This window comes from Lemur catta, chromosome 14 (assembly GCF_020740605.2).
Source record: "Lemur catta isolate mLemCat1 chromosome 14, mLemCat1.pri, whole genome shotgun sequence".
Lineage (NCBI taxonomy): Eukaryota > Metazoa > Chordata > Mammalia > Primates > Lemuridae > Lemur > Lemur catta.
This window is the reverse complement of record NC_059141.1, coordinates 50,331,031-50,358,506: the sequence shown is the minus strand read 5'-3', so window position 1 is coordinate 50,358,506 and position 27,476 is coordinate 50,331,031. Positions and strand designations below refer to the sequence as shown.

Below are 27,476 nucleotides of genomic sequence, written 5' to 3'. Positions count from 1 at the left end.
CATCCACACGATGACTTGCCCAGGGTCACAGTGAGTAAGCTCTAGGGCTATAGTTCAGAGCTCCTGTGCCCGGATTCCATGCCCCTCCACGATGCACAAGGATCAGTTAAAAGGAAGACACGTCTAGTGAAGGGGTGGGCAAGGCCTAGGAGCAGAAAAGTCACAGAATAATGACAATAGTCCCCCAGCTCTGCTAATCAAAGAGATAAAAATAAGACACATGGTTATTCTTCTGCCAAACTGGACAAACTTTTTAAAAATTAGAACTCGTAATGCTGACAAGCATATACGGAGCCCAATACTTGCACACTCTGCTGACAGGGTCGTCCCTATCCGTTTAACCTTTCTGAAAAGCAACCTGGTAAGATGTAGGTGAGGTCTTTAAAAAGCTCATACCTTTGATGAAGCTCTGGAACTAGATTATGACGATGGCTGCACAACATTGTGAAGCTACTAAATGCCACTGAATTGTACTGTATTTTAAAATGACTAACGTGGGGCGTGGTGGCTCATGCCTATAATCCCAGTGCTTTGGAAGGCCTGGGCAACATAGCAAGACCCTGTCTCTAAAAATAAATCAATCAATAAAAATTAAAAATAAAAATATTCTATGACACCGGTTCTTGAAAAAATAAATAAATAAAATAGTTAAAATAACTTTTATGTTATATGTATTTTACCACAATTTTTTTTTAAATGCCCTTTCACCCAGTCATTCCACTCTGGCCATCTGGCCTGGGGAAACAATCCGATGGACCCAAGCCCGTCACAGCACTATTGATGTCAAGGAATCAGAAACAATATAAATGTGAAAAAGTTGGGACATGGATAAACTCAATAGAGTACACTCACATTGTGGAATCCTATGTACCTATTAAAGGCATGTCTCCAAATAATTTTAATAACACAGGGTAAGATTTATAATACGTTGACTGAAGAAAGCAGGACATAGTTTGCTCTCCGCTTTGTGATAGAGATGTGTTTATTGGCATATATCCAAATATAGGTTGCAGATATATCTGCAATAATACCAAAGATATTTTCAAGTCGTTCATGGTCCTCCCCGGATAAATCAGGCCCCTGCTCCCGGCCCCGTCCTCTCCGAGGTCTCGAGAACGAAGATGAGTGAGAGAAACGTGCTAACTCTGACAGTCAGGACTACAGGATCTCATTTGTGAATGCTGTTTTTGTAAAAAATAACACCAAGGAGCAGAATAATCAGAGTATTGCCAGCAGGTGGTGTTTATAAAGTTTTTATTTTCCATTTTCTTAAAAATAACATTTGATTTCCTTTATGCATGTGTGGAGTGTACTTGTTTCCTTAGGCTGAGTAATAGGCAGAGAAAGACAACACGAGGCAGGGTCCCCAGGTGGAGGCAGGGGTGGGGCGTGAGGGGCAGGGGTGCAGGGGGCGAAGGGAGAGGTGGGTGACCCGCGGGACGCTTGAGTGCCCATCGACGCACGCACACGGTCTAACACTTTGTTTTTCGATTTTTTTTAAAGACATCTAAAATTACTGAGAGATACGACTTCAGCACTTAAATCTACAGACGGAAATCCAGCACTTGAACACAATTCTTAACTCTAAGCTCAGTTATTGCACGTCACACAGTTTAAGTAGGCTTCAGGCTAGAAAGCAGCTTGCTCTGCTAGGGACTTCCTCCCCTGGCTCCAGTCTCCTCTTGCACTCCAGTGTCTCTTCCCTGGGGCTCCCGCCGGCCTGCAGCCTCGCAGTGACCCTGGGTGTCAAAGATCAGCCGTTCCTTCTCCCCAAGGGCTGAGGGCTCAGGCTTTGGTGAAGCGGAGGCTTCCCGCGTTGATGCCAATGGTCCCCACCCAGTCGGGGTGAAGTTGGAGGCACACGAGCTCATGAGGCCGAGCGGGAGGCCAGCCCGCTGAAACCAGGCAGGCTGCAGGGAGCAAGTGTGCCCACTTCCACGTGCAGCTGCAGCCCAGTGGAACCCCAGGGGCAGCCAGGACGGCCTGTCCCGCTCTCATCCTCTCGGCCTCCTGCCTTCACTCCCCAGGCCTCCGTCCCCATCACCCTTGGCCCCTCTCTGAGTGGTCTCTCAAGGCACATTTATTTTTTCCACCCCCAACCCACCCAATCTTACATATTTACCTCTCCCAGCACCCGTGGGCTGAGTGGCATAGCAGGACCAATGGCAGCTCCAGGGCCAGGCGAGAAACCGTCCTTTTAAAATTTGGTTGAGCCCCTCTCAGAGCAGCCCTAATTCCCCTTCCTGCTTAAGCCAGGGACGAGGGGCAGGAAGGAGCGAGGGCATTGGGGAGGGGGCATGTTGGGCTGGGTGGCAGGCAGCTTGGGCACGGGCACTAGGAGCTGCGGAAGGGCCAACCTGCAACCTTGCTCCTGAGGAAATCTTCAGCTTGTCTAACAGGAAGTCACTTGGAGGCCTTCAGCCCCACTGGGACAGCTGTTTTTGTCTACCTTTGGGGGGACCCCAGTCTCAGTGGGGTGAAAAGCAGTGTGGGGTTCAGAGAGAGGCAAGGCTAGACCCTGCAGTCCCGCCAGGGGCCAGTTCAGTGCCTTTTGCTTTCTTCCTAAAACATATTTACAAGGTCAGACAAACGTGCACAACCAGAAGACCCGGAGACACAGAGAGCACACGCCCCCCAGGAGGGGAGGGCAACAGCAAGAGGAGGAAGACACCCCTTCCTCTGAGCCCCCTCCCCCAAAGCCCCCCAGCATCCTCAACAGCAGCCCCCAGAAGGGCAGTTCCAGAAGCCCAGCTGGGGCAGAGGGAAGAGACAGACTCTGATCCTAGTGCGAGCAGGAAGTTTCAAGTAGCTCCAAGTCGGAGGAGCGGCGGCGGCTACCCTACAAGGACAGCAGAGGGCTGAGGTGGGACAGCATCTCCCTGAACTGAGCCAGGGGCCAGAGGAAAGAAGTGGAGGACAGAAAAGGGACAGGAGGAAGAAGGGGACTAGAGGAAGAAGGAGACTAGGGGATCCGAAACAGCGCGACACCTCAACAACCAGAACTGTGCTGCGGAATGGGAAGCGGTTTACGGGGCTAAGAGGAATTTTGCTATTTCCCCAGGAAGGACTTGGACGGTGCTGCTTCCGGGATGGAGAGCAGGGGTGGACAGGGTGAGGCTCCTCTGTAAAGTCAACAGAGCTCTGAGGGTGCTGGGAGGGGCTGGGAGAGCTGGGCGGGGAGCCCCCCGACATTGACCCGGCACCCCACAGGCCACCCAGCGCACAGGGCCCTCCTCACACTCCCAGGCCACCTGGATGGCGCCCCAGGTTCACACACTCACACACACATACACACACACACACACACACACACACACACACACACACACACACACACACGCACTGCACTCACCATGCACCGAAGGGTATCAGAAGCCCAAGTCTGGGTAAGAAATTCTTCACCAAAGGTGTTAAGGAATTTGCTTCAATAGGGGAGAACTGGACAGATTAGGGAAAACAACAACAAACAAACAAAACCCACGGGACGTCTTCTCATCTGGTAAGATGAGCTCCCACCCGGTCAGGAGACTTGGGGTAACACCGAGGTGTGGCCTCAGAGCCTGGCTGTGCTGCTCCTGTCCCCTCTGACAACTCCCACACACTACAACTCCCACAGGGGCAGCCCCAAGGGGCCCTCAGAGGGGGCAGAGGGGAACACCAGGGGCTGAGAGGAGTGGAGCTGGGAATGTCCCAAGGGTGCCTCTCCCTTGAGCAGGAAAGTTGGTCTCAGGGTAGGAAGGCTGCAGCTTCCAGCAGCTTCTCCTTTATAGGGTCTCAGGGACAAGTCTTTCAATGGGTCTGGGCAGGTGGAGAGCTTTCAGTTAGGGGGTCGAGAGGAGGTGGGCACACACACACGCCTGGCTGAGACCCAGGCCCCTCAGCCTGGTCCTCAGGCTCCCTGGGGTGAAGAAGGGGACCCCAGCAAGGGAGATGGAGGCAGGAGCAGCACCCCCTGGGCCGCCAAAAGGGAGCCAAGCAGAGCTCACTTGCAAAACCACCCACCCACTGTCCCCGAGAGAGCTGCCCAGACCAGAGCCACACATGAGATCCACAGAAAGGGGCCAGAGTGTTCCGGGCTCTGGCATTCAGGGCTGCCCGTCTCCACTCCTAGGAGCTCTCCCAGGATCTGCACCTGCAGATTCCCCTGCTCCTCACCTGCACCAATGGGAAGGACCTTGGACAACCAGTCCCCTCCCCTGCCTCTCAGCTTCTGCCCCCAGCTCCTTCTCGGCCACCTTTTGTCACTCTGGCCTGACTTAGGAGAGTTTCTCTAGTGCTTGGGGATTTGGCAAAGGAATGGGGCTGGCTGTGGCCGGGTGTCCTGGACCATCTCATCTGAAGCTGGCGGGGGTGTCACACCAAATCGGCCCAGTTTTGCAATGACCCCCAGCCAGTAGACAACTCCTTGGCCTCCCTCCCCTCTGCCATGGGGACGGGCCCGCAGGCCAGAGCCCGGCCCCGAAGGGAGATGGGGAGGGTAGCAGGGGTGGGGGCGGCAGGGCTGGTTGAGCCAGGGTAGCAACGGAACCCAGGGTGGCAGGGCCGGGCTGCAGGGAGCATCAGCTAGAGGGCATGTCATTCATTCCAGCAACCTGCCAACGTGTGTGTGTGTGTGTGGGTGTGTGTGTGTGTGTGTGTGTGTGTGTGTGTGTGTGAGAATGTGTGTGTTTTAAGACCAACAACAAATGGGAAGAAAATAGCTACAAGGAGGCCGAAGGGCCTTTGGGTGACTCACTCTGCCAGGAGCAGTGTGGACCAAGGACACGTTTGTCAGCGCATGCCACACGCACACACACTCATCCGTCCCAGCCACACGTGCCACACACGCGCCATGCACACTCACACATCCAGTCCCCCCAGTTGGAGCCAGAGTCCTTCCGACTGCATTTTCCAGATCCATTGGCCGGGCCGCCCGCTCAGGTCCCCGCTGGTGCGCCCCCGCCTCGGCTCCGAGGGCATCTACCAGATGTAGCCTCCGTCGTCCGCCTCGCCCGCCTCCCCCTCCTCCTCCTCGGCCTCCTCGCCTGCTTCCTCCGGCTCCTTCTCCTCCTCATCCTCCCAGCCGACGCCACTCCCAAAGTCCCCCGAGAAGCCCACGATGTCGTCTGTGAGGGGAACAAGCCATTGGGTGGGTCAGGGACCTGCCCGCGCCCCCCAGCCTGGCCCTCCCCCACGGGCCCTCCCTGCGCAGGCCCTCACCACAGTCGGGGCTCCCGTGCGTGCGCGTGCTGGTCAGCTCCAGGCCCAGCTGGTCCACACACCAGCAGTCGCCACTCCTCTGGTCACACTGCATCTTCCGGTAGTAGCCGTCCTCGTCGCAGCTCGGGATGAAGCCGCCTGAACGGGACAGAGCCCAGCAGGTCAGAGCAGGGCCCTGGGGTGTGGGCTCCTCAGAGAGGCGGCCTCGGAGCCTCGGGCACGGGCAGGAGTCCAGATGCGCCCAGAGCCCAGCCAGACCAGGTACTGACCACCCAGCAAGCCCAGATGCCCAGGGCTGGGCGCTGGCCGGCGCTTCTCCCCGCTCCAGTCACTGGAGATGAGAAACCTGCTTCCTTAAGCGACCACCTCAGGCCCCTGTGCGGCCCCCCGTCTGCCCCCACCGTTTCCTTGGGTCCGTGGCCCACGTCTTCTAGGACAGCCAGTCTGATCTCATCGCGCTGGATGCCCTTGATCCTAGCACTGCTCCCCCAGCCTGGCTGCCCCCTGGCCCAAAGGCCCAGCCTTCTCCTCTCAGCCCCTCGGACCGGCCTTGGCCTCTCTCTTCCCACAGGGCCCTGAACTGCTGCTCCTGTGTCCACCCAACAGATGGCTTCTGAGATCACACTCTGGGGACCCATCTCTAAGTGGGAAAAGAGACCCACATGGACGATTATACCAGGTGCCCAGCTAGCCTGCGCTAAAGGTTTACGAGGCTGGGGACCAAGCCTGTCCTGCCTTCGGCTCCAAGCGGGGCTGGGATTGCTGCTGTCTCGCCAGGGCTGTCATTCACAGGTCTGTTGCCTATGTGAGTGAGTGTCTGCCGTGGAGGGGCCTCACTTTAAGCTTTACTCAAACGTTGCTGAACTGAATTGAACTGAATGGAGGGTTCTAGGATCCTTCTGTAATCCAACCTCTAGCCCTGGCATGGATGGACGTACAATTAATGCTTAAAACACACTTACTGGGGGGCAGATTGGGAGACCCTGCTACGTCACACCAGGAGGACAGACCGGGAAGAGAGCTTCCCTCTCCTGTAGTCCCAGGCCAGGGCTTCCTCTGGGCTCGGCGTCTGCCTTAATCCCCAGGGGCTGGAGCCCCTCTCGGCCCCTCCCGAGTGCCCAGCGCAGCCTCACCTATCTTCTTCTTGGCAGCTTCCTGGATCTGGATGCGCTCCAGCTCCGCCAGGCAGGGGGGCTCTGTGGGGAGAAGCAGCCTCTGATGGGGCTGTCCCACGGTGCTGGTGGGACACGCTGAGCCCTCCAAGGCTTAGAAACCCAGGCAGGGGCTCTGCAAGATGAAAGCACCCAGCCTCTGACACAGGGCCCCCCACAGTGGGTGGGCTGCACTGATCCCTCTGAGATCCCAAAACCGGTGCGGGGACTCTGCGGGGCGAAAACACCCAGTCTCTAATTAGAGAAGCCCACCCCACAGCCATGGACCACCTGAGGTCCCCAGAAGCCTGTGGCTCTCTGAGGGTGTTAGGACCCACGGGATGAGTAAACAGGATTCAAAAGAGGAGGTGGGGTGAACACAGAAACCGCCGGGTGAGAGACCCAGGGGAGCATAGACTAGAGGGAATATTTGGCAGAACTTTCAGGCCTGGAAATGCAGTCGTGCGCCACCTGCCGGCATTTCGGTGAACGACGTTTCAGTCAAACACATTGCATATGCAACAAAGGTCCCATATGGTATTTTTACTGTACCGTTGCTGTGTTTAGATATGTATAGATACACAAATACCACTGTGTTACAGTTGCCTACAGTGTTCAGCACAGCAACATGCTGCACAGGTTTGCAGCCTAGGAGGAGTATGCTAAACCACGTAGCCTGCGTGGGTAGCAGGCTACACCATGTAGCATCGTGTAAGAGCACTCTATGATGTTTGCAGTGACACAGTCGCTTAAGGATGCATTTCTCAGATTGTATCCTTGTCCTTAAGTGACGCATGACTGAAACTGGAAGCCAACCTCTAACTTGTCTGTGACTTTGGCCTGCCACTCCAGACCTGCCTGATTGTAAAATGAGGGCAGTTCCCAGCTCCCTGCCCAGGAAGGCTGCGGTGGAGAATGATGGAATGTGCTTCAAAGGCCTGGAAAGTCACAGTGCTGCGGCAGTGCACATGGTGGGAAGGTTGGGCAGTTGGGGCAGTGAAACCAATCACAATACCTCACATCTGCAGAGGGATTTGTGAATTACACGGCGCTCTGTGCACAGATTTTCTCAGTTCGTCTTCACAACAGTCTCCCAGGGAGGTGTTGTTATCTCCCAACTCAGATGATGACACGGAACTTGGAAAGAATTGGTCACTTGCCCAGGGTCCCAAACTAGCGTATGGTGGAGCCCTAGCCAAAGCCACGGCCCCTGGCCTTGGATGCTGTGCTCCTTCCAGCACGTGGTAAAGGCAGTGGCCTGGGAGGCAGAGCACCAGGGCCTACCCCAGCTCTGGCAGGCAGGTCAGCTGACCCCTCCGGACCTCAGTTTCCCCACCGATGATGACATTTGCCACTTAGCCTAGATGAATGATCTCTAAGCACACGTCAAGCCCTGGTTCCGGGTATAAACAGCTAACAAATGTCGCCATATCTCTAAGGCCGATAACCTAGGTAATCACTTATTTGGGGCACAGAATGTGAGATATGCCCAGCAGTGGGCTGAGCTTCGCGAGAAGCAAATGTGCCTTCAGCTCTAAGACCCTCACTTGCACAGCCCCTTCCTAGGCTCTGCAAGCAGCCCTAGAAATTTTACATTTGTCATTTTTCATGCTGTTTCTTAAAGAAGGCCTCCAAAAGTATGTAAGCTTCAGGACCCACAAAATCTGGACCTGCCTTGGAGCCTGCCAAGGAAGGGAATTAAAAATGCTGGCTTTCCTGGGCTTAAGAGATACGCGGGGTCCTGAAGAGGTGCAGAAATGGGCGAGCAGGGAAAGCTCTGGGCCCAGGGAGGTGGCCAGCAGGGAGCTATTCTGATTCCCAAAGAGACGATGGAGCTCGGGCAGAGCCTGTGCTGGAGGGCTGGGGGCCAGGGGCCGGGGACAGGAGCCACACTCACTCTCCCTCCAGAAGCAGAAGCACCACTCGGCAGTGGAGACCCGACCGTCCTTGTAGGTGTCACAGGAGTTGAAGAAGGGGCGGATGCAGACTTCGTACTTGTCCAGGTTGATGGCAGCCAGCTCTGTCTGGTCCAGGAAGAGGTCGGCACTGGTGTCCAGCTTGGTGAACATCCAGCCGATGGAGTCTTTGCAGCTGGCCCCCAGGCTCTTGTCCAGCCCTGAGAGGAGACCAGGATTCAGATGAGCTCCTGCTGCCTGTCCATCACCTCTCCACCCCTCCACCCTGCACCCCTCCCTCAGCCCCAGCCCTCTGTTCAGGGTCAAGGCAGCTTGGAATCTAACTATGGGGTTAAGAAACTCAAGAATGGCCAGAGGTCTTTCCCTCTGCCCCTCCACGGGACCGCACTAAACCATCCAATACCCCGTTCTGAAAGCCCTTTGGGGAAAATAATTCCTAGTTCCCCTTGGCTACCCATTTCAGGGACTAAGCTCCCTCCACCCATGCTAAGTCCCTATGGCCAACTCGTCTCTCTCCTGCCACGGTGGACACTGACCTCCTCTTCTTCCAGGGTTAAGGCTGTCTTCAGGGCCCAGATTGCAGGGCCCAGGGTGTGGCAGGAGGGAGTGAGAGCAGGCTGGCCCAGTGCACCTCTGTCTCCTCCGCCCCTTCCCTGTCCCCCTCCCTCCTCCCAGACAGAGCACCCAGCCTCTGTACCGCTGGCCGGGCTGGCAGCGCTGCTGGCTGAGCCGTTCTGCTTGGAGTTCTCATGAAGGAGCTGGAACCAGTCCCGCAGCCGATCTCCCAGGTCGGCTAGGTCCTGACCCGTGCAGGTCTCTGCAGTGGGCAGAACAGAGAGGAGGGTGTGGAGATGAATGTGGAGTGAAGCAGCAACGCGATCCTGCCTAGGATCCTGCCCTACTGGCCGGTGGGCTGGGCAGTGGGCAGGGATTCAGGGGTGGGTGGAAATCAGGGCCTTCCCCACCTACCTCTTCCCCCACCCCCATCGTCCTCCTCCTCATTCCCTCCTAGCACCAAAAACACACAGCCTAGGCTCCCTGGGGCTGAGTCTCTCCCTCCGCTTGCCTTCCAGACACCCAGGAGAGAAATGAGGGCTGAGGCTCTGTGTCAACCAGGGCCCCTTGCCCCATGGGGCCCTCAGACCCTTCCCCATCTTTGCCACTTCTCCATTCCTGCTCTGCAAACCCTTTTTACCATCCCACAGCCCTGAAGGAGAGGCCCCCCCGCCGCCAGCCTGGCTGCAGCCCGGCACTTGCATTACCTGGTTTGCCATCGGCGGTGGAGGTGGCAGCCTGCTCCGTGGGGCAGGGGCAAGGGCCCTCGCACCTCACAGTCAGCTGCTTGCTGCTCAGGCATGCCTGCTGCTCCAGCTTACACTGTGCAGGAAGAAAGGCCGGGCTGGAGGGGCTCACCCCATGGGTCCCCGCAGCTGGGGGCACCCTCTAGCCTCCCATGGCAGCCACGTCTGCCTTCCCCAGTGGAGTGCCATGAACAGCCACGAACAACCCTCCTGGCCCCGCTGCAGGTCAGGGTGCACAGTGTAAGAGGCAGCAGGCCCAGGAAGGGGGTCCCCGGGTGCGGTCCCAGCCATCACAGCACCCGTGAACCCTGCTCTGCCCAGCCTGCCCTCTCGGAACATTTGTCCTTCCCAGGACACCATCTGCCCACCTGCCCCCTCACCCCTGTCGCCCTGTGTGTGGCCTGCCCCCTGCTCTCCGGGCCTGTCCTCCTCCTCACCACGGTCCCTTGGTCCCTGTGTAACCAGTCATTGCCCTCCTTCAGTGGTGTCCCACAGTCACCCGTGGGCTTTTCTCAGCTCTCCTGGTAGCAAACAGCTGCAGTCTGTTGAACACCTGCCGACTTCTGGCCTCCCCTAAGAGCTGCGTCTGCCATGGCGGTTTGACAAAGCCCGTTCCTGACAGGGGCCCACCCGCTCCCTGGCCTCACAGCCTGTTTGCTGGTCCTATCTGTTTCTCCCCGTGGGATGGCCGCTAATGTGAAGCGGATCAGCCTTTTACAACATTATCTCACTGGGTCCCGACAGCTGGGAGGGAAGATTGTGTTTCCCGTGCTCAGCAGAGAGCATCAGGGCGTCAGGGCACAGAGAGGCCCAGTGACTCGCCCAAGGCCACGGGCTGGGAGGAAAGTCAGACCTCCTGCTGACTCTGCTCCCAGCAGGACAGTGTGACAGCTTCCTGCCCAAACCTCATTCGCTCTTCTCCTTCTCCTTCTGCCAGCTCTTCCCAGCTCCTTCGTGTTCCTCCTGCCCCTAAATGCAACCTCTCTGGCCTCTTGCTCATTCTCTCTCTCGCTTCCCTCCCTGCCTCCTGGGTGACCTCATCGTCTTGTCCTCTTGGTAACTTCAATACTCAGCCACAGCAGGTGATTCTTAAGTCTGCATCTCAGCCCAAAAGGGCTCCTCAGCCCTGGAACCCTAGCCAGCCATCAGTGCCCTCCAAAACCCAGCAATTCCCAACTCCTCATTGCTAATAAACCCATTCGTCATCAGCACCTGCATTTCTAGGGTACTTTAAAGTTTATAAAATGCTTTCACAAATACTGTCTCGTGTAATCCTCACAAAAATCCCATAAGGTGAGAATTCATTCTCCCGGTCACAGTTCCTGCTCATATCGTCTTCTCACGGGAAACTCCTTTCTCCTGCCCAGAACACCCCTGCTTGCTGGGCACCACCACCACGTGGACATCCTTTCTTGACTGCCTCCCAACTGGGCGACAGACCTCCTTCCTGCCACAGCCCTCGGCACTTTCACGGGGCCCTCACCTCGCTCTGGCATGCAGTTACCTGTCCACGTGCCTCCTCCAGGCCCCACCCCTACCTGCACCTGCCTGGGTCAGGGGCAGGGTCTGGCTCCAACTCTCAGGCAGCCCCAGCCAGGGCTGCAGGTGTCCCTGGTGTGGCTGGCTGCTTTGAATGCACTGACCTTGCTGCCTGGCCCCACGTTTGTCCCGGAAACCCCTCGGGAGGCCCTGGCTAAGGCCCTGGCTAAGTTGTCCTCTCTGTGCCCCACCCCCGTCCCCCCGGGGCAGGGCCCCTCACCACCGAGCTGTAAGTGTGGCCATCAGAGCCGCAGACTGAGGCGAGCTGGGCCATGTGGCAGGGCTTGCAGTTGGAGTCTCTGTTTCCATGGAATTTCATGGTGGGCTGCTTGATCCTACAGCACAGGGCGGGGAGGACACGGGGAAGGTGAAAAGGAGGAAGGGAAGGTTCAGGAGACCATTCCAGTAAGAAGTGGCCCGGCAATCTACAGCAGATCACCTCGTCACTGCGCCTGTCCACCCTCCCCGCCACCCCCAGCCAGGCCCTCCTCCCGCTCCAACAGCGGAGCCAACTGGGCAGGCAGAACCCAGCTTCCCCTTTCCAGGGGTTACTGAGCCCAGCGGGGCCTTCAGGTAGCAGCTCCAGGTCTGACTGCAAGAGGTTAAAGGGGGTCACACTACACTGAAGGGGTCAGACCAAATCAGAGGTTGCAGACTGGTGGCCCCTGGGCCATGCACCTCTGGCCTTCGGGGCCACATTTGGCCACTGGGGTTGTTGTTTTTTTTTTAATCTAGTCATTCATCCACATTTGCAGAATGGGAGAGTTCACATAAAAACCTGGATTCCCGGACTTTCTTGGAAAAATGGAAGATGTGTCAGTCCTGGAGTTGCGTTCCCACATAGCCACCAAGGGCCAGTGCGGAGAACCAGCTGCGCCCCATCCACTGGGCCTGTGCTCACCAGAGTGGCTGTCCCCAAGCTCTCTTCATGCAGTACCTCACCTGCCAAGTCCCCGCAGCCACCTAAGATTGCAACCCCTAGTCTAATCTTTGGCTCAGGAGAGAGAAGAGGAAAATGAGACCTTTTCCAGGGGTCTTGGAGCCAGGAAGGATCTTGTCCTTGGGCTGGAGCTAAGGCCCCCTCAAATGCCCCTCACTCCTTCCTCCTCTGCAAGCTACAACCTTGCAGAAGTCACTGCATGTCAGGGAGGGAAGGACCCTCAAATTATCCAGTCTAATCTATTTGTCTTAGAGATACAGACACCAAGAGGAGATGCGACTCCCTGGGTCCCACAGTGTTTGGGTGTGGCTTCCTCTGCGCTTGCTCGCCTGGATAACTCACTCTGGGGGAAGCCAGCGGCCGTGTTGTGAGGACACTCAAACATCCCATGGAGAGGTTCATGGGACTAGGAACAGAGGCCTCCCACCAACAGCCACGAGAGTGAGCTTGGAAGAGGATCCTCCAGCCCCAGACAACCGCTGAGACGATGCAGCCCCAGCCAGTACCTTGACTGTAACCTCAGGACAGACCCTGAGCCTGAACCATCCAACAGAACCACTTCTGGATTCTTGACCCTCAGAAACTATGTGACATAATACATATTTGCTGTTTTAGGCACAAAGTTTGGGGGTAACTTATTTCACAGCAATAGACAACTAATTCACAAGGAGAGGGTCAGTCAAGCCCTCGTTCTTTGAACAAACCCCTCCTGGGCTCCCACCTCCCCAGGTCCCTTACCTGTGCTCCAGCTTCTTGCGGCTGATGCACATGGCGCGCTGGTAGCCCTGGGCGATGCACACCTTGTGGCGGCTGCACTTCACCTTCTGGCAGGGGTCCTTGGTGGTGTCCAGGGCTGCGGGAACACAGGACCAGAACACAGGTCACCTGGGGGAACCCAGGAAGCCGCAGCCCTACTTCTGAGCTGGGAGGCCCCTCCCTTCGGCAGCCCTTGATAACCGGAGCTCCTGAGCCAGGTCCGGCTGCTCAAGGAGCCCCCAGGGCAGGGTCAGGACTTGCCGTCTGGTCTCCAGTCTTCCTGGTGTCAGTCACCTTTCCCCACCAGGGAAGGGTGTGTTACCTTCATCTCCTTGCTGATTGTCCTCCCAGCTTTTGATGTAGTCGTCCTAGAGGGGACAGAGAGCAACAGGGGAGAGGGAAGAGCTAAGATTCATACCCTGGAGGTGCAACTGCAGGGCCACGGAGCAGAGAGGCCAGGCCACTGCTTCCACATGCAAACTGCTGTCACCCTGGTGGCTGTCTAGGTGACCCCATCCTCCCTGCCACCTGCCTCCCCCAAACCTCTAGCCCCCTAAACCCATGCTCAGAATCCTTTCCAGCCTCTCCCATAAGTTCCTTATTCCCCCAAGCCACGCTGGGTGCTGGCAGGGAAGGACAAGGCGGGGGAGGGTGTGGAGGGCCAGGCAGGGCGAGGGGGTTGCCCTGCAGAGACCACACACAGCGAGGCGGCAGTACTCACCTCCACCTCCTGGAGATCAGGGAACAGCACAGGCCACACGAAACGCAGCAGGAGAAAGGGAGAGAGGAGGGGATGTCAGTGTGGGGTCCCTGGGGTCCCTTCCCTCACCTCATCATGTAGCTGTGGGTGCGGGGCGATGGCCTTTGATGGCTAGGTCCTCTGACCCCTGGGCACTCCAATTGGAGGCCAGGGTTCCTATGTCTTCATCACAGGGAGCCTCAGGCCGGCCTTGGGAGCAGCAGGGACCCATGGATTTGAAAGGGTGAGGCTCCCCCTCCTCCAGCTCAGCCCTGGCCCCACCACCAGGACAGATGTCCGAAGGGCCCATACTGCCCGGGAACAGCGACTCTCAGGCCTGTGGCCCGGGTGTCTCTTCTGCCCAGTTTCCCTTCCTTGGCAGTCCCCTCTCCCGACCCCTGGCCACCACGTGAGCGAGGCAGGAGGAAGGCCCTCTCCTCCAGGCTGCAAGGGCATGGTTTTTTGCTCAAGATCTGACTTTTCTGCAGAGCTCGGATGGTGCACTGAGCTAAGCGGGAGGCCACGCCAATGACGACGGCTTCGCCTGTCATCACGGTCCAGTTTCAAACTCTCAGAGTCAGAGGATCCTCAAGAGGCCCTACAAGGTCACCTGGTCCAGCCCCGTGTGTGTGCAGGAGAGGTCAGAAAGCCCAGAGACAGGAAATGACCTGACCCAGGTCCCACCATCCCAGAACCCAGGTCTCCTGACACCCAGCACAGACCCCTCCTCTCGCTATAACACACTGTCTCCAAGACCTACGGCACAGGGAAGACCTTCTCACCCTGCTCTGCCTACCGGGGCCTCCCTGTGCCTGTGGACCCCAGAGTGGTCAGAGGCAGAGCGCCTCCCAGCTCCCTGGCATAAAACGCCAACTTGTCTGGCTTTTCCTCCATTTCTCCTGTGGGGTGGAGACAGTTGCTAAAAACCACTGAACAGCTCCCAGGGTGCTCCTGGTGGAAGCTCTGCCAGGCAGGCAGGCAGGGGACTTCTCAGGACTGGAGGCTGCCAGTGCTAAGGAGCCAGCCGCCGGCTTCCTTGGCGTGGGGCTCCAGGAGGGGCCCTGGGAGCTGGGGGTAGCGGGGCATGAGAAGCCACGTGCAGCTGCCTCCCTCATACTGAGGACCAGAGATGTGCCAGGGTAGGGGGCAGAGGTCACATGTGGGTGGGGTGGGCAGGGGCTAGACTGTTAGCTGTCAGGCCTGGGGAAGAGAACATGGGGCTCTGGCACCAGAGGGCACCCACAGGGCTTTGACGGTCCCAGCGCCCTGGGCTGGAAGTTGGCACACATCTGAGCAGGCAGGGGTGGGGGCCTCCTGGGGTCAGGGCGGAGCAGGCAGGTGTCACCACTGAGGGAGAAGCGCCGTGTACCCGAGTGTGTGCTTCTGCGCATGTGCGAGCATTCAAGCAGCCCCAGATGCACGCACGCTCACGGCTCTGCATTACACGGCATGTGTGTGCACAGGTGCGTGTGTGCGTGTGCGCGCGGCCTCGTTTATGCATGTGTGGACACACGCACACACGTGTACAGCAACAGTAGGGAAACAAGGACACCTTGAGGCAGTTCACCCAATGCCAGATGGTTTTTATCCAGAAACGAAGTAACAAAATCCACTCTGTGAGCAGCCTCCAGTTTTCACACTCGGGCGCCACGGCCCTCCCTCCGGGTGAGGGCAGCGAGGTGGCGGCAGGAAGGGGGAGGGCAGGAGAGCCGCAGATGTCTCCTCGCCGGTCTGGCTGGCGCTGGTTCTGCTCTCTCTGCAGGGCCTGCTTTCATGCAAGTCTCTTTCCTCCCCTGTCTCTCTCACTTAGCCTCTCTCCCTAACCCTTCGCTCTGCCCACACCTGGCCCACTCGTACATGTCCAAGCAGCCAGGTGTCCTCAGCCCTTGGGCCTGGGGGCAGGCAGGGGAAGGGGCTTCCTGGGAGCCCACCTGAGCCCCTGGCTCAGGCTCCCACCTGGTTCCACAGGGCTTGATCTGAGCCCTCCTGAGATGGCTGGGCAAGCTTCGGAGGGGGCTGCAGGCACAGCTTCCCTGGTTTGCCAAGGCCAAGGGAAGCCGGCTCTGACTCAGCCCTTTGCTCCAGCAGCTCCTCGGGGTGCAGGGGTCCTCCGCCTGCTGTCCACCCCACCACATGGGACATGGAGGCCGGGAGAGGTCAAGTGGCTGAGGCCAGGGTTACAAAGTTTGGGGCAAATGGCCTCCATCAAGCTGGGGTCTTTCCATCTGCTCCCATCATTCCCTGGGACAGGGTGGGGCTGGGTGACAAACAGGACAGGGAATATGGCTGGGTTTGAGGAGGCAGGTATGACTCACCTGCCCTCAACCAACAAGGTCTGTGCCCCACAGCCCACCCACACCGGAACTGGAGCAGGGAAGCCTGGCCCCTGCTCCGGGCTCCTCTGGCCCCTGGCACCAGCTGAGAGCCGTGGTGCCTGCTCACTGCCACACTCCGGCCCGACCCTGCCACCTTAACTCCACCTAGGCTGTGAGCAGTACAGGGTGGGTCCTCAAAGGTCGAGACCAAGAATTTCTGACGACCAGAAATTCCAGGGAAAGTGGGGGTAGGGGGTGACAGTGCTAAGAAAGGGGCTTCCCCAGCAGCTTCGCCATCCCCCAAACTCCGAGCGAGGGTTGGGCCCCCTTCCTGACGCGTTCGCAGGCCAGAGCCCTTCTGTGCAAAGCGCCGTCCTAGGTTCCGGCTACAGCTCTGCCTCCCCGTGGCCGTGCTGTGGTGGGTGGGGTGGAGGGAGGCCTCAGCGTTCTAGATTCCAGGCCCCCCACTTCCAGGAGAGCAAAGAGGCCAGCTAGAGAGAGGGATGAGGAGGGGAGGGCCCGGGGGTCCCACAGATCCCATGCTGCCCCTAACCGGCGCACCTTGGGCAAGCACCCTGCCCTCTAGGAGCTCAGCACTTATCTCCTGTGGGGAGCCTGGGGTCCAGGAAGCACTCGACAAGTCAAAGCTGCTATAACAGGAGAAGAGACCGTGGACTGTGGGCAGAGAAGACATGGGAGAGAGATGCCACACGAGGAGTCCCAGGACAGTGGAGAAAGAGAGAGACCACCGTGGGAAGAGCAGAGACCAGTGGGGGTGTGAGCAGAGTCATCTCTCAGCGGTTTTAGGGGGAAGGGTGACGAGGAAGCCTTGCAGGCAGCGTGGGAATGGCCATTCTGGGGGCAAAGCCCAGGGACATGCGTAGGGGCCCCTAGGGTCAGGTGTGGGCTGGCGCCATCTATAACCTGAAAAAGAGGTGCTTGTTGCAAGTGTGAACAATGCTTTTCAAGGCAAGTGTGGTGTCTATTTATGGCACCCACGTGGGCTCATCAGCCATTGTGAGAAATGGTCTGATAAGGGCACCGGGGTCTTCTAGAAGTGGGAGGCCTGGTTCTACGCTGGCTCTGCGGCCAACCTCACCTGCCAAATGGGCATTTGGAAGAGCCCATCTCTAGCGCAATAGGGCCAGGGCCAGACTGGAGGGGAGACGGGTACAGGCTGAGACCCAAAGCTCTGGGCTAAAGGAAAAGTGTGGATATCTTACCTGGTTAGCACAACCAGCTCTGACCACAGAGCAGACAAGTGAGAAAAACTTCTAGAATTTATAAATGCACCGTGGCTTGTATTGAATGGTGCTTTTAAGGTAAGCCCTCTCCAAGTATTTCGATGGGTCTGTCTTCCTTTTATCCTCACAATCCTGTGAAGTGGGCAGAGCCAACAGGATCTACACCATAAAAAATGAGAAAACTGGCCAGGCACAGCAGCTCGCACCTTAATCCCAGCATTTTGGGAGGTCAAGGTGGGAGGATCACTTGAGGTCAGGAGTTCTAGCTCAATCTAGGCAACATGGCAAGACCTCGTCTCTATAAAAATTTTAAAAATTAGCCAGGCATGGTGGTGCAGTGCACCTGTAGTCCCAGCTACTGGGGAGGCTGAGGCAGGAGGATCGCTTGAGGCTAGCACTTTGAGGTTGCAGTGAGCTATGATCGCACCACTGCACTCCAGCCTGGGCAACAGAGCAAGACCCTGTCTCAAAAAAAAAAAAAAAAAGTTAACACCTTTACAGCAATTACCATGAGGGAAGCATAGTGCTAAGCACTTTACATTCATTGGCTTGTTTCCTCTTCACAACAATTCTAAGAGAACATTACTATTATTATTCCCATTGCTCAGATGATAAAATTGCGGCTCAGAAAGGTTAAGTGACTTATGCAGGCTCACACAGCAATTGCACAGCAGAAGAGTATTGGGGTCCAGAACTGATTCCAAAACCTGTTCTCCTAACCAGGACTCCATAAATGTCAGCTGATGAAGAAAGTCCCAGGCCAGGGTGAAACCAGAAGGCCCAATCCCAACCTATGGGCGGTTTCCCCCACCACACCAGCTCTACCTTAACCCCTCGGCAGGGAGTCCTGCAGCGAGGAGAGGAGGGACTGGCGGTGGATGGGGAAGACACCTGGGAGGCCCCTTCTCCAGGCGCTTTCCAGAAACCCCTCCACATGCCCCTGGTTCGGCTGGTTTGGAGCTAACCCATCTCCAGCTTTGATCTCTGCGGCTCAGCTCGGTTGCCATGGAGACAGAGCCCACTGCGCAAGCTGGGGGAGATGATGAGTGTGCAGGCCTAGCCGGGCTTAGGGGGCACATGCTGGGTGTTTCCAAGCGCTGTTTACTTCCTGTCATTTTAATTAGCACCCAAATCACCCGCTCACTTCACAGCTTGAATTAACCCCATGTCTCCCAGCCTCTCCATCTGGTGGGAAGGATGGGACGCAGCAGTGAATCAGGGAAGGAACAGCAGCCCTCCAAGCCCTGATTCACTGCGGTAAAAACCCACCCTGGGCAAATCTCCACTTGCCTCTTTGCAGCACAGTGCGACGGCGAGACTGACGCCGCTCCCACACCCCCTGCATGGAACCAGGGCACTGACGGCCAGCAACAGGGTCACTTGCCCTCACCAGACTCTGCTTCCACGGCTAACATAAGGATGACCTCCTTGCCTTCCTCTCTGAGCCACAGAAGGACCCAATGCGATAATGTCTGGGAAAACACTCTGCACACTGTGAAGCTCTGCACACAGAACAGCACCACTGAGCCCCGGGTTCTCTGGCACACACCTGGGGAGCCTGGGGCCGGGGTGGGCAAGAGGCCCCTTTGCGTCTTGCGGTCACCAGGATCCTCAAATACAGACTTCTGACATTGTCTCCAAACGAGGATATGCAGCCAGAGGCATGGTGACAGGATCGAAGGAGGAAGTTCATCATAAGACTAAATAAACCACAACTTTTGTAACCCTGTTATAGCATTTCTTCATTTTTTTAATAGATCAAGAATCTCTAAAAATGGAAGTGGGCCAGGCCTCGCTCAGCCTCCGAGGAGCCGTGTGCCTGAATGATTTTGGCCTCATTCCTCAGACAGGGGAGCCTGTGACGGAGCCCTGCCCGCCAGAGAAGGCCCAGGAGTGGGGTCACCTGGGGCCTCCTCCCGCCTTCCCTGGGAGGAGGCGCAGGAGCACAGAGAAGGATCCAGAAAAGAGCAACGAGGGGCCGAGTGGGGCCAGCTGGGGGTCCCCAACTGAGGACTGACGCCCCCAGCACACGCCCAGAAGGCACCTTGAGGAGGCAGGGCCCCGCGTGGGCGGGGCAGACGCTAAATCCGAGCTCCTCTCTCAGCGGGGCGCAGGCCACATGTTAGGCCTGGACACACACAAGGAGGCAGGCGGCTGCGGGACTCCCGCCTCCCACCTCCTCTCCCCTCGGAGGAATTTCCTTGGAGGGCAGAAATGTGCTTATCTTCCCTCCTGCCTGCCAGGCGCTGGGCCTGGGCTCAGGTATGCCCTCGCCAACACCCACCTGGCGCCCCGGGCCTGACCTCTCTGCTATGCCACTGGCATCTTGGCCACCATCCCAGTCCTTGGTTTGTGCCCCAGGCGACGGCCCCGGTGGCCCATAAAGGGCAGAGAACAGGGGGAACGTGCAAGGGGGCCTGGGGCTCTGTTCTGAGCTGCCTCGGGGCCTCGGTTTCCCTTCCAGAACACGGGGGTTGAGGTGTCAGGAGTTAAAGCCCAGGGATATCTGAGGAAGACCCCCAACACTGGAGCTTAGGAAACACAGGCATGGTGCAGAGGAAGGACACTGAGCCACGAGGAGATGGGGTGTCAGGTGCTTGTTTCTTCTTCTGTACGATGTGGGGGCTCAGTGCTCAGGCTTCTGAGCCTCCCTAGTTCTGCTCCTTCAGCTCCTCCAAACTGACAACTGTGAGATGAGTGAAAGGAGCCTGAACAGTCTCCCCCTGACCCGTGCCAGGGAACAAGGGGCCAGGAGTCTGTATCCAGGCAGAGGTAAGGCACCGGCCAGCCCTGGCTTGTCCTTCTGCAGAGGGCAGCCGGGACCGCCTAGGCGTCGGGGAAGAGCAGGAGAGGGCAGGATGCCCTGCCTCGGGGAAGCTGTTCTCCACCGAGGGAGCCCTGCGCTTACCCACGTTGAAGGGTGGTTGACCTGCTCCGTGGGCTAAAGAGGGGGAGGGGAGGAAGCACAGAGCAGCCCCCAGGAGAAAGGGGGAGGCTGGCTGCAGCCAGGCACAGGCTCCCAGGCACAGAGGGTTGAAGGACAAGGAGACCAGAGGTCAGTCTTCCTTCATGTTGTCATTCACTCCCTCATCCCACAAGTGAATCACTGGAATTCAGGGATTCATTTTTGGGGTTCAGAGAGAGGAAGTGATCTCCCCCAAATAACCAGCACAGTTAGACCAGGGGCCCATGGCTTGGCTGCCTGAACCTACGGCGCTGCTACCAGGAGAGGACGGGCTGGATGAGATCCTGTCCAGCTCTCACATTCCACAGTACACACGTTTACACTGAGCAGCTACTATGTGCACACACACCCTGTGCAATGCGCGGGGGATGGAGGGTAAGGTACACAAGGCAGTCTGTTCCCAGACCCTGTCCTCAGGGACTTACAATGGGAGGAATGTGACAAGCACCCATTGCAAATACCAGCAGGACTCTTGAGATACAAGCCCACAGTGTAAGTGATGCCACGAGGCAGCACCCAATGTGTGCCAAATGAGCTTATGGCCAACAAATGCTGCAGCAACCCCAAGGAAGGAGTTATACCTACAGCTGAACGCTGGCCACGCCCCTGGGGGGTCAGAGGCTGGCGTGCCTCAAGAATCACAGCTGGGCCTCACCATGGCTGGACACAGTGGTGTCCAAATTCTGTATCCAGGCCTAGGTCTGGGCATACATTTTCCCTGTCCACAGCCCTAAGAAGACACATGCTATCCCTGCAAGGAAACATGCAGAGATAGCGTCATGGACGGCATGCCTGTGTCCTCTCAGAATTCCACATTGAACTCTAACCCCCAATGGGACGGTAGTAGGAGGAAAGGCCTGTGGGAGGTTTAGATGGGGTCAACAGGGTAGAGCCCCCATGATGGGACCAGTGTCCTTTACAAGAAGAGAATGAGGCTAGAGCTCGCTCTCTCTGCCACGTGAGAACACAAGAAAACGTATGCCTGCGGGCCAGGAAGAGGCCCTCCCCGGACATGGAATCTGCCACCACCCTGATCTTGGACTTCCCAGCCTCCAGAACTGTGAGAAATAACTGTCTGTTGTTTAAGCTGCCCCATTTATGTCATCTTGGTACAGCAGCCCAAACTGACTAAGATACATGGTCTGTGTCCCCAGCCTGGTGTTGCCCCAAGATGCCATTGGGCCCCATTTCTCAGGCTTCTCAATCTCTAGTTAATCTATACCCTACCCTGATCTGGCCACAGAGACTTCCTCGGGAGGAAAAAGCAACTCTCTTCCTTCCTTAAACCCAAAGACTTGCTGCCCAGTCTGCAGCAGTGGGGTAGGACAGGTGAGGTGTATCTGTGGGTGGACAGGCTGTTGACAGGCTCTTGTGCCACCTTCCAGAGTCACAGAATGCCAAAGCCTCTGCAGATTATTTTATTAGCCTTCCCTTTCAACTAATGGGGAAATCAAGGCCCAGAAAGGTGAGGTGGCTGCCCCAGGGTCAGACAGCTACTTGTGACTTCTCACTAGGAAGATGAGCAGAGCACTCGCTGGGCCCTTGGGGCCCAGGGTGGGACAGGGCTGTGCTAGGCCTCCTGGTAGCTGTCTGACCTTCTGAAGAATGGGGGTTGGGGATTGGCTTTCCGTCCTCTTCAGACTGCTGGAAGACTAGAGGAGCACGTAACAGCCTCTCCAGGCAAAGAGGGCTCTTCTGTCCCTCTCCTCCCAGGCTTGGAGTCCCCCTGGGTGCTCAAGAGTCCCTCACCATGCTGACACCACTCCAGTGGGAGAGGAGTTAGAAACCCAGGTGGAGGAGGAAGCCAGGGAGGGACCCACCCTCCCATCCCCAAACCCCCATTATGGAAACCATTCTGACCCACTTTCGGGTTCTTCACACACACCCACACTTATCCACGAGCACTGGTGCAGCTTGTCCCCACACTCGCATTGGTTTGGGTGTGGGGGGTAGGAAGGAGGGAGGGTGGTGATAGGGGAGCCCCTTTGTGGCTAATACTTGCCACTTGCCTACTTGGTGTTCATGAAAACATGAGAATCGTATGTAGCCAGTAGGTAATAATATCCTTGGACCAGACTCAAGTCTCTGGCATAGCGGGGTGCTCAGATCTGCAGTGAACAGGTGAATGAGTGAACATACAGTAACATCTTTCTCATGGAGGCTGAGGCATGGGGTGAGCTAGGCCCAGAAATGATCATGCATCTGGTGGTTTTTCTACGGGGGATGGGAGGGTATTACCTGAAGTGGATACCTCCAGCCCTATGACAAGGTACCTTCAGGTGTCTGAAACTGAAGCTCCGAGGGGTTATGTGATGTGCCTGGCCATAGCCAGTCAGTGGCAGAGCCAGAGCCTAACCCCAGGCCAGAGCTGTCCTGGCACACTGCACTCTGGCTTCTCCAGGGTGGGGAGCTGCCTTTGGAGTGTTGCTAGGCCCAGGTGGGGACCAGGCTGGTGGCAGGCAGCTGGAGACACTGGGCGCTTTGGCCCACCTTCCTAGGAGGTGCCACTCCTGCCCAGGGCATCCTTAGAGACTAACAGGATACAGCCAGGGCAGATTTTGCTCTGAAGGGTAGACTCTTCCTTCCCACTTTCACTAGGAGTTAGGCCTAGAGTTCCCTAAAAAAACCAAGCTGAGTTAGATGATCTGGATTCAAATCCAGGCTCTGCTACTCACTAGCTGTTTGTTCACCCTTGGGTAAGTTACTTAACTTCTCTGTGCCTCGGTTTCTTCAACCATAAAATGGGTAGACTATAAAGTAACACTACCTATCCCACAGGCTATTAAGAGGCACAGGAGCCAGTGCATACACAGTGCTTGCTGCGGGGACTGGCGGGTGTGTGTGCTCACTGCAATCAGTGGTTCAACATATATTAGCCGCGGGCCTCCCGGGTGCCAAGCACTGGGCTGGCACTCATAATTAAAATTTAATGCAAGTGGAGTACGAAGTAGAGAAGAGCCAAGTAGAAAGAGAACAGTCAGTTCTTTCCAGCCAAGCTCTTTGGAACCTGCCCTGAAGAACGCTGCGTAATGAGCTGTTCTCCTCTCAAGTGTCCGTCTCTGTGAGAGGCCTCTGGATGCTTTGTTCCAAAGACCTGCCATAACATTCCACGCAGTTTTGCAGGGAGTGAATTCAGAGATAGGAGCATCAGGGATCAGAGCTCTGAAAAGCCCAGAACTGCCCAGGGCAGGGCACAGCTAGCTCTGCAGGCCGGGGAGCCAGGCTGAGCCCACAACCTCCCCATCTTCTCTGACATGCATTTCCTCCTCCCTGGCAGCAGGGCACCAGGCACAGGATGTGAGAGCCGTGCCCACTGGAGGGGAGGATTACTCAACTGGTAAATCCTGCCTTCCCTCTAATCCTGGTGCTCAGAGAAAGAATGCCAAGCTGAACTCCCTCCTAACCAGCCTGAGCAATCCAAATCGGAACAACGCCCAAATTTCCTTCCTCTTCCTCGTTCTCCTGACCCCTGAGACATGATTCCCTTGACTTCCTTGCTTAGTTCCATCGACACCATTTGCTGAGACATTTCCCTGACCCACACTACTGACTCCTTAGCTCCCATTCCCTGAGAATATTCCATTCCTCCTGCCTTTTTCCCTAATACCAAGGCAATCTGGGGGCCTTGTGCCATTTTGTGATCGATTATGAATAATGTCCTGACTCAAGCTGGCAACCCCTTAGGGATTCAGAAGGAATTCCTGGCTCTCTTTTGAGTAGCCAAGGACCATATTTTCAAAAGAACTGGCCTAGTGGAAATGTATATAAAACCCATTGCGGCCAGGTGCGGTGGCTCACGCCTATAATCCTAGTATTCTGGGAGGCCGAGGCGGGAGGATCCCTTGAGGTCAGGAGTTCCAAGACCAGCCTGAGCAAGAGCGAGACCCCGTCTCTACTAAAAATAGCCGGGCATGATGTCATGTACCTGTAGTCCCAGCTAATCGGGAGGCTGAGGCAGGAGGATCGCTTGAGCCCAGGAGTTTGAGGTTGCTGTGAGCTAGGCTGACACCATGGGACTGTAGCCCAGGTGACAGAGTGACACTCTGTCTCAAAAATAAATAAATAATTAAAATATGTTTATTTTATTAAAAAGAAAAAAAAAGCCGGTTGCTACTGTGCCCATCTGGAGGAACTTCAGCCTGAGGATGGGAAGTCGGGCCTCTACTGGCAGAGGAGGGATGAGAAGTAACTTGTGCTGGCAGGGCCCCTGTGTACAGTCTATGCACTGCACAACTCCAGGGGGCACCATTCACATCGTGGCACCCCTAGAGTTATGCAATGCAGTGGCTCTGAGCTGGCAGCCTCTTTCCTGCCTCTCTGCAGAAGATGCCAACAGATCCCCAGGGCCAGACCCTCCTGCCCAGCCTTCTCTGTCCTCCTTCTCTCCCTGCCCCTGTCCTCCTGCAGCCAGGGCTACCTTAAACGGGGGCTTTAGGGGAAATCTGCCCTACAAAACCTGAGGCCACCAAAACCAATACATGCCCTAAAGCTTTCCACGAATCTTAAGGGGTGGGGGGAGGAGTCCTGCAGAATTTCAGATCTAGTGCCTTTCTTCTGATGAGCAGGGGAGGAAGGAGGAAGTGGTTGGCACCAGTACAGGGAGACAGGTGGGCAGCCCGGTGCCAGGGGGTCAAGCAGTAAGTCATTTATTCTCACCCGCAGAGTTGGCTATTGGAAGCAGGTGGGAGAATGGAGGTGGGGAAGAATCCTTTATTTTTAAACCTTTACTGTTCTGATTAAGCATTTCTTTTCCCTCTGACCTTCACCATTTTGGCAGATCAAACAGCCAGCGAGTCTGAGGGAGGCCTGGACCAGTGACACATGGATTCTGGATGGGCCAGCCCGCTGCCGCCCCCTCGCTGCTCTGGCGGGGCTGCTGCCCAGGCATCGGCAGGAGACTGCAGCTAATCTGCGCTGGGCCTGCAGGTGCCTCGGGAAGGCCTTGCTGGGGCTCCAGCTCCCTCGGCTGCACCAGCCATGGGTGGGGCAAAAACGGACACTAACAGCCCACTAAGGGGCCCTGGTCACTCAGCCTGGGGACCTGGCTGCCTGCAGTTCCTCCTTCCCTCTGTCAATTACAACCTACCAGTTTGACTTTGGAGAAACAGTCACTTGTTTCACGGTAACAAAAGCACCCCTATTTCTGCCTCTTCCCATCACTTGGCTGGCTATCATATGAAGCATGTGCGTTTTAAACAAATTTCTAAGGAACTTGTGGATGCACGCAGTAGAAGAGAAAAAGAGAAAGGTCATGGTGTGGCCTGTGATGTACCAGGTGGGTCCGACGGAGAATCTGGGGATTGAGGAGTAAGAACTGGGGCCGCAGAAGAGGCCTTCCGGGGTCAGGGCGTCAGTGAGCACCAGGGGCCAGCTTGCGTCTGCCTCGGCGCAGCCGGTACCACCCCCCACTCGCCCCCACCCATTCTCGGGGTCCGGCCACGCCCTCTGCCCTCCCTCCCCCACCCCTACTCCCCCACTGCCCGCCTGGAGGACGGAGCGGGCCCTGCTGGGAACACCGCCTCCGATTTCCCCTCTGATCTACAGGTGCCGGTAAACAAAGTGCTGCAGCGACGCCGGCTCCTCCGCAGCCGGCTCCCCGCCCCCCACCCCCAAAGTTCTGCCCAAGGTTAAGCCCGGGTTCGGGCGGGCGTCCGCCAGGGGCCCCCAGACCCAGCTTCTGGGCTCTCTGCTGCTCAAGCCCACGGGACTGGGGGTCTTCCCCCCGGTTCCAAGCCGTTCCCCTGGCTCTGGGCTGGGCTACCCTGCTGAAACGTTGATCCAGGAAAACCAGCCTCGGTTCGTGCGCACGCCCCTCTGCCTGGGTACCTCGGACACGGTTCGAGCGGCCACCGGGAGGTGGCCTCGGGCATTTTCACCGCCGTCGCCCGACCCCCATTACGAACACGCCTTCCACTGTCCCGCCTTGGGAGGGTTGCTGGGAACCCCCAACTCAAAGCCCCGGCCACGGTCCCTGTCCCCCTCTTCCCCCTCCCCCAAAGCCCAAGGTGGGAGCAGAGGGCACCCGCGCGAGCCGATGCAACCTTCCCCGCCGGCCCCACCCAGACCTGCGGTTCTGCAGTGCCCCATGTGTGCAGCCTGCAGCATCGGCCCTCGGGGCTCACTCGCAGCAGGGGAGCAGGTCGGGGCCAGCCGCAGCAGGGCCCGTCCTCCCCGCCCAGCACCCGCACCCCTTCTCCGCGCCGGCCCGCAGGGGAGACCTGTCGCGGGCGCCCACGGAGCGTCTTCTCGCCCCGGGCAGGTGTGAGGCTGGGGTCCCAAGGCCGCGGGCCGCGGAGACCCGGGGAGGGGGCGCCGGGCTGTGACTCTCGATGTTTACTCTCCTTGCAATTAGCGGGCTGGGCTGCGGGAGCCTCCCGCTGCGACATGCCGCGGCCGCTCCCTGCAGACCCCAAGCTCCCTCCCCCAGCCCGCGCCCCGGGCCCTCTGCCCCGGCGGCCCTGCGGACTCACGTCTCGGAAGCGGTTCCAGTGCTTGATCTTGCCGCTGTACTGAGAGATGGACGACAGCCATTGCTCGTCCTCCATGAAATTGCCGGGGGTCTCGCCCTCCTTGTGCCCTTTGGCGTCGCCTTCGGCCAGGGCGGCTGCGGCGAGGAGCAGCAGCGGCAGCGCCAGCCGCCCGCAGCCCGGGGCGCGCATCGTGGTCTGGATTGGCCCTGGGGGGTTTCGACTTCTGCAATATTTTAATGTCCTTCCTGCCACCCTGCTGCTGGCGAAGCAAACGCTGCCGTCTTCCGCAGCCCTCCTCCTGCGGTCTGTCTCCGGTGACTGACGGATGGTGGGTCGCGGCTGAAATGTGACCTGGTTAGGAGATGCACTTGTCTGGTAAAGCCCAGCGCTGGACGCGGAGAGGAAGAGGGAATCAGAGAGGCTGCGCCAGCAGGGGCTGTGTCTGTAACTGTAGCATCAGCATCACGTTTGACATCATCATACCTGGTTAAAAAAAAAAAAAAAGGAGGGGGTAGATTTCAAAGCGAAGCGCTGGATCAGAGCGCCAAACGCCAGCCAGCCGCAGCGGAGCCGAGCCCAGCCCCGCACACAGGGAGGGAGTCGCAGAGCAAGGAATCAGAACCCTGCGATGTCCCTGAGCCCCCTCCAAGGGTGGAGAGCAAGAAGGGCCCGGTGGGGGGGGGCCTCCCCAGGGAAGATAGGACTGGGGAGAAGACACAAAACTGTCCGGTTACAAAGCCAGGCTCGGGTGTCTAAAAGGGAATTTGGCCAAACACTTTTTTTCTCCCCTTGCCTCCCACTCAGAGGGGCCTGCGCCACAGCCCTGGCAGCTGGCTTCCCGCGAGTTATGGCTCTACCGTAATGGGTGGCTTCGTTAAGACAAAAGCCATATAACAACTGGCTGCCTCGGAACTATTGCTCCCCTGCGGCACATGCCTTTC

General features: G+C 57.5%; 1 protein-coding gene across 1 annotated transcript; it reads right to left on the bottom strand.

The window, feature by feature from the left end:
• Positions 1 to 1,237: 1,237 nt before the first annotated feature.
• Positions 1,238 to 27,476, bottom strand: SPOCK2 (SPARC (osteonectin), cwcv and kazal like domains proteoglycan 2). The gene is made up of 12 exons (XM_045569205.1): positions 27,393 to 27,476; positions 26,536 to 27,018; positions 13,524 to 13,532; positions 13,125 to 13,170; positions 12,785 to 12,899; positions 11,327 to 11,441; positions 9,529 to 9,643; positions 8,964 to 9,083; positions 8,248 to 8,466; positions 6,333 to 6,395; positions 5,200 to 5,337; positions 1,238 to 5,105 (listed from the first exon to the last, which is right to left on the bottom strand). Exons 2-12 carry the CDS (start codon positions 26,722 to 26,724, stop codon positions 4,960 to 4,962), a joined length of 1,275 nt encoding a protein of 424 aa, XP_045425161.1. The 5' UTR covers positions 26,725 to 27,018; positions 27,393 to 27,476; the 3' UTR covers positions 1,238 to 4,959.

Excerpts from the sequence above, each read along its gene's own strand:
- SPOCK2 (XM_045569205.1), bottom strand. The coding sequence starts at position 26,724 with ATGCGCGCCCCGGGCTGCGGGCGGCTGGCGCTGCCGCTGCTGCTCCTC. Across the intron at positions 6,396-8,247 it reads CTTCTGCTTCTGGAGGGAGA|AGCCCCCCTGCCTGGCGGAG; the intron begins GTGAGTGTGGCT and ends TTCTCCCCACAG. Across the intron at positions 5,106-5,199 it reads GCACGGGAGCCCCGACTGTG|ACGACATCGTGGGCTTCTCG; the intron begins GTGAGGGCCTGC and ends TTCCCCTCACAG.